The sequence below is a fragment of the Littorina saxatilis genome, linkage group LG5 (genome assembly GCF_037325665.1).
Source record: "Littorina saxatilis isolate snail1 linkage group LG5, US_GU_Lsax_2.0, whole genome shotgun sequence".
NCBI classification, from domain to species: Eukaryota; Metazoa; Mollusca; class Gastropoda; order Littorinimorpha; family Littorinidae; genus Littorina; species Littorina saxatilis.
Genome location: NC_090249.1, coordinates 13,190,483 through 13,200,365, shown reverse-complemented (window position 1 = coordinate 13,200,365; position 9,883 = coordinate 13,190,483). Strand labels below are relative to the sequence as shown.

At 41.0% G+C, this 9,883-nt stretch overlaps 2 protein-coding genes across 2 annotated transcripts in view; one reads left to right on the top strand and one right to left on the bottom strand.

Moving 5' to 3' along the window:
- Positions 1 to 9,883, top strand: part of LOC138966338 (QRFP-like peptide receptor) — a 111,499-nt gene that overhangs the window by 16,015 nt on the left and 85,601 nt on the right. The gene's annotated exons all lie outside the window — the stretch shown is intronic.
- LOC138965927 (uncharacterized) lies at positions 5,765 to 8,845 on the bottom strand. Its single transcript, XM_070338008.1, has 4 exons — positions 8,421 to 8,845; positions 7,740 to 7,955; positions 6,751 to 6,864; positions 5,765 to 5,768 (listed from the first exon to the last, which is right to left on the bottom strand). Exons 1-4 carry the CDS (start codon positions 8,621 to 8,623, stop codon positions 5,765 to 5,767), a joined length of 537 nt encoding a protein of 178 aa, XP_070194109.1. The 5' UTR covers positions 8,624 to 8,845.

The following is a 9,883-nucleotide window of genomic DNA, read 5'->3' as shown; positions in this document are numbered from 1 at the left end:
AATCCCTTTCTTATGTCAAGCACCCCGCACGTGTATACATTTCCCGCCCTCTCGCTGTCAAAATAGTCCAGGTACATTTAGTTACCAGCTGTAGTAGTGCTGTAGACAGATTGAGTGCCAGGGGCTTTTTCAGTGTTTATGAAGACAGGTAGAAGATATAATTGAATTTAGCCTGCGTTTTCCGAGGTTTGGTAGTGTAGGTAGTTATAGGTCCATCACTTTTTGTGTGATTCTGTGACACTGCGTGAGTGTTGTTTATGCTTCAGGTTTACTATTGGGTGTTTTCTTGTTGCTTATTTGTGTGTGTGTGTGTGTGTGTGTGTGTGTGTGTGTGTGTGTGTGTGTGTGTGTGTGTGTGTGTGTCAGTGTGGGTGTGTGTGTGTGTGTCAGTGTGTATGTGTATGTGCCTGCTTGTCTGTCTGTCTGTGTGTCTGGGTCCGTCAGTGTATCTGCGTGGTTGTGCCTCTGTCCGCCTGTCTGTCTGTCTGTCTGTCTGTCTGTCTGTCTGACTGTTTCTTGTGATTTTTTCAGGTCGGTTCTTGTTTCTTTTCATCAGTTGGAACATTTTGGTTTCGTCTGCCTTGCAGTTGATCCATTATGCATTTCTTGTCCGGTCAATGTGTGTGTTTGAATCAGCATTTTTTTCTTCCCTGTCGCACTGAGACTAATGTCTATAGCGAAATTGCTTTGCAGTCACTGGTTGAGACACAGACCACGGAATTAGTGCCGTGTAAAATTAGAGCAATTTATCTTTTTTACCCCGATCCAGCAGATCCGTTCGCCTGATTTACCACAATCTGGAGGGTCCGTACCTTCTTGATTCAACAAACGTGGGTGAGACCTTTACAATCCATGGTACGGGGCCCAGTGAAACCGTGTCCTTTGGGACCGGAAGCGGAATTGGCAAAAGAAAAAAAAAAGCGCGGAGAGGAAGTAACACGTCACTGTCACGTGCACACTTTCGATGTGGAAGACAGTGGTCTTCTTTGCTGGTACCAGAACCAAGGGGCTGACATTTGCATCTCTATTTTTCTCTGTTACTGTCTCTCTGTCTCCATCTCTATCTCAGTCTCTTTCTCTATCTCCATCTCTATCTCAGTCTCTTTCTCTGTCTCCATCTCTATCTCAGTCTCTTTCTCTATCTCAGTCTCCATCTCTATCTCAGTCTCTTTCTCTATCTCCATCTCTATCTCAGTCTCTTTCTCTGTCTCCATCTCTATCTCAGTCTCTTTCTCTGTCTCCATCTCTATCTCAGTCTCTTTCTCTGTCTCCATCTCTATCTCAGTCTCAGTCTTTCTCTGTCTCTATCTCAGTCTCTTTCTCTGTCTCCATCTCTATCTCTGTCTCTTTGTCTCCATCTCTAACTCAGTGTCTTTCTCTGTCTCTATCTCAGTATCTTTCTCTGTCTCCATCTCTATCTCAGTCTCTTTCTCTGTCCCCATCTCTATTTTTGTCTCTTTCTCTGTCTCTTTTTCTATCTCTGTCTCTTTCTCTGTCTTTTTCTCTGTCTCTGTATCTTTGTCTCTCTATCTCTGTCTCTCTATTTCTGTCTCTCTGACTATCCGTCTCTATCTCCGTCTCTCTGTCTATGTCTCGGTCTCTTTCTCTCTGTCTCTTTTTACATTTAGTCAAGTTTTGACTAAATGTTTTCACATAGAGGGGGAATCGAGACGAGGGTCGTGGTGTATGTGTGTGTGTGTGTGTGTGTGTGTGTGTGTGTGTGTGTGTGTGTGTGTGTGTGTGTGTGTCTGTGCGTGTGTGTGTGTAGAGCGATTCAGACCAAACTACTGGACCGATCTTTATGAAATTTTACATGAGAGTTCCTGGGAATGATATCCCTGGATGTCTTTTTCTTTTTTTCGATAAATACTTTTGATGACGTCATATCCGGCTTTTTGTAAAAGTTGAGGCGGCACTGTCACACCCTCATTTTTCAATCAAATTGATTGAAATTTTGGCCAAGCAATCTTCGACGAAGGCCGGACTTCCGTATTGCATTTCAGCTTAGTGGCTTAAGAATTAATTAATGACTTAAAAACACTTTCATCTTATTCCTTGTCGGTTCCTGATTCCAAAAACATATAGATATGATATGTTTGGATTAAAAACACGCTCAGAAAGTTAAAACGAAGAGAGGTACAGAAAAGCGAGCTATCTTTCTCAGCACAACTACTACCCCGCTCTTCGTGTCAATTTCACTGCCTTTGCCACGAGCGGTGGACTGACGATACTACGAGTATACGGTCTTGCTGAAAAATTGCATTGCGTTCAGTTTCATTCTGTGAGTTCGACAGCTTGACTAAATGTTGTATTTTCGCCTTACGCGACTTGTTCTCCTTTGTAAAACTTCTTTCTTTACTTTTTCTTTTTTTACTGTCAGCTATTATAGTCTGTCCGTTATTCATCCCATGGTTCGGGTGGATGCGTGGTAAAGTGGGTCAAACAGTTTTTCCTGCGGAGGTTTGATAGATCGTTGAAATCGAGCGTCGGGCTTTCTTCCTGTTCTTACTACCGTTGCCTGTTCATTTGGCGACACAATAAGCCAAAGAAGGAGTGCCTGAGGTTAATTCTTTTCTTTTCTTTTTTTTTCTTTCTTCTTCGTATTGTTCTTTTTTGTTTGTTTTTGCATTCCTTTTCTTGGTGTCATCCTCTTGTTACATTTAGTCAAGTTTTGACTAAATGTTTTATTAAAACATAGAGGGGGAATCGAGACAAGGGTCGTGGTGTATGTGTGTGTGTGTGTGTGTGTGTGTGTGTGTGTGTGTGTGTGTGTGTGTGTCTGTCTGTCTGTCTGTCTGTCTGTGCGTGTGTGTGTGTAGAGCGATTCAGACCAAACTACTAGACCGATCTTTATGAAATTTGACATGAAAGTTCCTGGGAATGATATCCCCGGATATTTTTTTCTTTTTTCGATAAATGCTTTTGATGACGTCATATCCGGCTTTTTGTAAAAGTTGAGGCGGCACTGTCACACCCTCATTTTTCAATCAAATTGATTGAAATTTTGGTAAAGCAATCTTCGACGAAGGCCGGACGTCGGTATTGCATTTCAGATTGGTGGCTTAAAAATTAATTAATGACTTTGGTCATTAAAAATCTGAAAATTGTAATAATTTTTTTTTTATATAAAACGATCCAAATTTACGTTCATCTTATTCTACATCATTTCCTGATTCCAAAAACATATAAATATGTTATATTTGGATTAAAAACAATCTCTAAAAAATAAAATTATAAAAATTATGATCAAAATTAAATTTCCGAAATCGATTTAAAAACAATTTCATTTTATTCCTTGTCGGTTCCTGATTCCAAAAACATATAGGTATGATATGTTTGGATTAAAAACACGCTCAAAAAGTTAAAACGAAGAGAGGTACAGAAAAGCGTGCTATGCAGCACAGCGAAACCACTACCGCGCTGAACAGGCTCGTCAGTTTCACTCCGTTATGCACAAGCGGCGGACTACGGTCATTGTGAAAAAATGCAGTGCGTTCAGTTTCATTCTGTGAGTTCCACAGCTTGACTAAATGTAGTAATTTCGCCTTACGCGACTTGTTTTATTTTACCATTCTCTTCTTTCTCTCTCTCTCTCTCTCTCTCTCTCTCTCTCTCTCTCTCTCTCTCTCTCTCCCTCGCTCTCTCACTCTTTCTTTCTTTCTCTCTCTCTCTCTTTTCTCTCTCTCTCTCTCGCTCTTTCTTTCTTTCTCTCTGTCTTTTATCTCTATCTCTCTCTCTCTTTCTCTCTCTCTCTCTCACTCTCTCGCTCTCTGTCTTTCTTTTTCTCTCTCTCTTTTCTCTCTCTCTCTCTTTCTTTCTTTCTCTCTCTCTCTTTTCTCTCTCTCTCTCTCTCACCCTCTCTCTCTCTCTTTTTCCCTCTCTCTCTCTCTCTCTCTCTGGTTCTGTATTGTGTCAGTAACAGTTTAAACGTTTCATCAGTGTGTCCAGATAAAAAAACAACATTTGTTAAAAAAACAGTCTGGGACAAAGAAAAAGAGTGTGTATTTTTTTAGCGTTGGAAGGGTCATGAAGTGCAAAATAAACTTAAAGGTGCCAGTAATTTGATTGACAGTGATACAGATCATGCACTTGATGATTGTATCGGGTGTTTAACGATGTCAAGTGAGTGTATGGAAAAATAGGGCTATGTTATGGAATGTATTACGCAAGCACGGGGTTGGCGGAAAGATGTTGAACATCCTGCAAAGTATGTACAAAGGAGTGAAGTCTTGTGTTCGCACCGACGATGGCCCATCGGAGTTTTTCTGTTGTCCATGTGGAGTCCCTCAAGGTTCTGTGCTTTCACCAACATTGTTTTCGTTCCTGATTAATGAACTGGCACTTGAAATGTTTCAAAACAGTAAACATGGAATACAGTTAACACCTGACGTGATGCAGATTCTCATATTGCTGTTTGCCGACGATGTACTCTTGATATCCTATAGCGCAGCCGGGTTACAGAAACAGATTGATGTGTTAAAACTGTTTACGGATAAGTTTTCCATGACAGTCAACCTGGATAAGACAAAGGTAATCGTTTTTAGAAAAGGAGGATTTTTGGCAGCAAATGAAGCCTGGAAGTACGGAAACGAGGACATAGAGGTTGTGAACAGTTACAAGTACTTGGGGCTAAATTTCACCACAAAATTGTCATTGACGCAAATGGTCAGCGATCTGGCCTCAAAGGCAAAGATAAGGACTGGCCAAATCCTAAGATGTTTGTGGAGGCTAGGCAACATACCTAGAAGCGTATTTTTTAAAGTATATGACGCACAGGTCCTCCCGATCTTAAAGGTCATCCACATTGAAAAATGAAACTTTGCACAAAATATCTACATACTAAGTGAAGTCGCATGCCGAAAATCTTTTTTCCGAAAAATGCTTCTTGTTTTTTATATTGAATAAAATCTACTTCGGATAACCTTTTGCACCTGTGAAAACCGCGCCCACGTGATCATTTGCCTCGTGACGTCAGCGTATGTAGTCAACAATGGCGGCGCATATCTCGGATAGTGTTAGTTCTGAACCAAAACGAAGAAAAACTTCCAATGGCCTATATTGTGCGGTCGGGCGATGCACAAATAAACAAGCCGATGGCTACACCTTGCACCGCTTCCCGAAAAAAAAACCAGTCCGTGCAAGAGAAAAGAGTAAACTTTGGCCCAAAGTGTGGGACACCGACTTCGTCGTCTGCGATTTGCCATGAACATTTCGAAGGTGACTGCTACCCTCCACGTGAGGCATTGATGAGAAGTTTCGGAATTAAAACAATAAGGACTCTAAAGCCTGGTTCAGTCCCAACCATCCATCGGGGATGTCACACGCGAAACACACAGATGAAGCGCGGTGCGTGTTTTCACATAAATAGCGGTCAGTGTCAGCTTGACCCGTCCAGCTATCGCCCTGTGTTTGGGTTTGTAAACAACACGGCTGGCAGTGCTCACTGGTACGGTCAGTGTCAGCTTGACCCGTCCCGCTACCGAGCTGTGTTTGTGTTCTATTTGTCGCATTATTATTATATTTTTTTAATTTATTTATTTTGTTGGTAAATTAGTATTTTCGTTTTAAATAAATACATTCAGGTGTGCATTATTTGGCCAAGTGTGTGTGTGCTCGAATAATGTCAAATTTGTGACATACTATGATCAATACTTGAATGCTTAATGTGTGTGTACTTTGAGCAAGTCTTTACAAGAACTGACTTTCAGTGGTAAATTAACTGTTAGCTACACATAGCTTTGTGGACTAATGATTGTGCTTTTCGTTATCTGAGAGGATGGGTGAATGTGCCTGTGAATGTTTATGTGTTGGTTATTGTTTACTTGAGACAGGATGGAAAGTAAATTTAACTTGGAGAAAAGAGTAAGTTGTTGAGTTTATTGGAAAAGTAAGTTGTGTACCGTAGAATTTGTTGTTATGTTGACAAAACAGTTTAAAAAAGAGCAGACCTGACTCTGCAAGTGATAACTTATAACTACTTGTTTCAATGACTTTGAGGTATGAGTGAGGTGAGACACCACCACACAATCCACATGTGAAATATATCTGACCGCTTTCGCTATCTCATGGTGACACAAAAACAAAGGTGGATGTGACAATGGCAGTATTAACTTGTTTTTATTAGTTAAATTCGTATACACATTTGAAAATCATAAAAAGCTGTGAACACTCCCCACCCACCCCCATGCTCCTTGCACACAAAAATATACCAACTACACTATGCATGTTACAAACTACATGATTTTACTGTTGCACTTCTGTATCTTAAATATAAATAAATAAACACACTTTTTCAAATCAATGTGTGGCACAAGCTGAACCAACTACAAACACACATCAAAATAGTTTTCTCGTCAATGTAATAATAATATTTATTTTCTCGTCAGTGTAATAATAATATTTAATCACAATGACAATGTATTATCAATAAAATTGGAACACATAAGGATGCAAAAATGGGCTGATGCTGTCATATAATGTAATATTACTCTGGGTCCCTATAACCCAGGGCCGGACTAGGCTAAGAGGAGGGGGGGGTTGCCAGTGGGGGTCAAGGGGCGAAGCCCCCTGAAGCTGATGGGTAGGTCATATTCTGAGATAGCAAAATGGTCGCTCCTTGCATGAAACGGCATAAAATAAACAATAATAAAAAATGTTTTAAATAAGTGAGGTACATGTTTAGGCTAGGGGGGGGGGGGGTTGCGCAACCCCCATAACCCCCCCGGTAGTCCGGCCCTGTAACCCACGTACTGCCCATCTCTAATTCTTGCAACCGCACAAGCTGGTAAGGTGACCCTGATGTCTCTCCCCAGCCATTTCCAGACCCACCGCACAAGCATGCGGTAAGCTACATACCGATACCGCCTGGAAAGAAAAACAAGCATACAGTATTAATGACAGTATCAATCAATCAATCAATATGAGGTTTATATCGTGCGTATTCCGTGGGTACAGTTCTAAGCACAGGGATTTAAAAAAAAAATTTTATGCAATTTATATCGCGCACATATTCAAGGCGCAGGGATTTATTTATGCCGTGTGAGATGGAATTTTTTGTACACAATACATCACGCATTCACATCGGCCAGCAGATCGCAGCCATTTCGGCGCATATCCTACTTTTCACGGCCTATTATTCCAAGTCACACGGGTATTTTGGTGGACATTTTTATCTATGCCGATACAATTTTGCCAGGAAAGACCCTTTTGTCAATCGTGGGATCTTTAACGTGCACACCCCAATGTAGTGTACACAAAGGGACCTCGGTTTTTCATCTCATCCGAAAGACATATAACGTGCGCCACACACAAGACCCTTTTGTCAATGGTGGGATCTTTAACGTGCACACCCCAATGTAGTGTACACGAAGGGACCTCGGCGTTTCGTCTCATCCGAAAGACTAGCACCCACCACCTAGGTTAGGAAAGGGGGGAGAAAATTGCTAACGCCCTGACCCAGGGTCGAACTCGCAACCTCTCGCTTCCGAGCGCAAGTGCGTTACCACTCGGCCACCCAGTCCACAGTACACAAAGTGTACAATCAGGATACTTGAAAACATTCCCCATATTGCTTTGCTCAGAATTAGCACATGCGAATAAATGAATTGTCTTGAAATAAAAATGAATATCTGACAATTAATTTTCATTTATTTTATTTTATTGTTATTTGTTTTTGCACATCTATGACATAAACCTATTTATAGTATCATGATTACAATTCTAAAAAAAAAAAAACTTACTCATTAGCATCCTGTATAGCCCTCCCATACTGCTGGTTGTACCAGTGATAGCATGTCTCCAAGACATAGTGGTCCAAGCACACTGATCTGAAGCCAGGGTGGTCAGTGATGCAGCCCACCCCTGTGCTTACTGTCAGTGATTCCATTTCTGGAATTTCTTGACAACAGCGGCATTCTCGGATTGAGCCCATGCCTGCACAGTTTGCGCACTGACACCTGCACACACAAAATTTGATACAAGTTTAGTTCAAATTCTCTGCAGTCTACAAACTCACACAAAAAATTGATCTACTAAGGCAGTAAAACAACTGAAATGGACAAATTCACAACCAATGGTAGTGACCATTATGTCTAGACAAAACCATAATAAATTGTTATTCCATTGGAACATTGGTATATTCATACGTGTACTGATTTGGCTAGTTTTAGTTTTGGGGACTGCTACTAGCAATGATTGAGTGGGCATACTGACTACTCAGTAGGATGATGTTTTGACTAAAATTATAATCAGGAATGCGCATCACTTTCTGGCATGCATGAATTGCATCAAGGGTAAAAGAAGACATCGCACAAACTTTACAAATTACTGACTGCAAAACAAGCTCTACCAGAATCGATTCTATAATAGGAATATATACGAGGAAGAGTCTCACAATCACTGAATCAGTGGTAGTTTCTTACCAGTTGGTGGACATCAAACGATCGAGAGACTCGCTAAAATCGTCTCTGTCGGGTGTTTCCTCAACCTCAGCATCGGACAGCTCAGGTTCAAACTGGTATGGTTGAAGATCGTGTTCATTCAAAACCTCAAAATCACTACTGTAGCACGATAGTTCCAGTGAAGAAACGCTGCTTGTTTCACTGTTTTCTTCATGGTCTGCCATGCCAATACAGCTGCTGACGTCACTGCGAGGGGAGATCAGCCATGGCTGCGTTTTAGATTCTTACTTCCCTTACCCTTAATTGCAGGTATGAAAACCCACTTTCATTGATCGATATCTATTAAACCAAAGGACTTTGCTTGCCAATATTTTGCATCTGGTACTATTTAGTAATGTTCTCTCAGCAGAATTTTTTTGACCGAGCAATGTGGTTGACCTTTAATGTATGGATCTGAGCTGTGGGGATTCCAAAGGTTTGAAGCTCTTGAGAAAGCCCATTTGTTTGCATGCAAGAAGTTTTTGTGTGTAGGACGACAAACACCAAACAAGATGGTATATGGTGACTAAGGCCGCTACCCACTTTATTTCACTTCGTCGGTTCGCTGTATTAAGTATTGGCTGAGAGTGTTACATTTGCCAAGCGAAAGACTCCCAAGGAAAGCATATGACATGATGAAACATTTACAGGGTTATGGCAAGAAAACATGGTCTCATTATTTGAAAGAAATGTTATGCATGTACGGCTTTGGAGATGTCTGGCTGCAACAAGGTGTAGGCGATTTGAATCGATTTATAGCAGTATTCAGACAACGATTGTTTGATTTCTTCCAGCAAGACTGGCACGACAGCATCATGAACTCGGAGCGATTTGAATTTTATTCGCTCTTTAAACAAGAAATTCGCGCTGAAGTGTATATAGACCATATTCAGCTCCGCTGTTTTCGAGATGCATACATACAATTTCGATTTGGTATTTCACCCATAAACACTCACAAATGCCGCTATCGAACTGACGTTGTACCGGGCCTTTTGATTTGCCCTGTATGCAGAGAGGACGTGGAAGACGAGAAACATGTATTGTTTGTATGCAAAGGATATTGTGATTATAGACTTGATGTCAAAATATTAAGAGAAAAAAACCCAGAGTGAAGATGCGAACAGTATTATACGTGTTATGTCTGTAGATAAAGGGGATTCAGTGGTGCATGTGGCCAGATTCTTATATCGTGTTTTTCAAAAAAGGAACAGTTTTTTGGACTAGTTACCCAATGTGGAACAGGTGAACGAGACGGCGATGTGTTATACATAGTTTGTGCCGTGGAATGTTAGAGCAGGTTTGATTGCAAATAATGTATGCTGGTGTAGTACACTTGTGTTGTTGTTGTACCTATTCAAATTGTTGATTTTTGCGCTGGAAATGTTTGTATGTTAGAAAGAGAGAGAGGGAGAGAGGGAGAGAGAGAGAGAGAGAGAGAGAGAGAG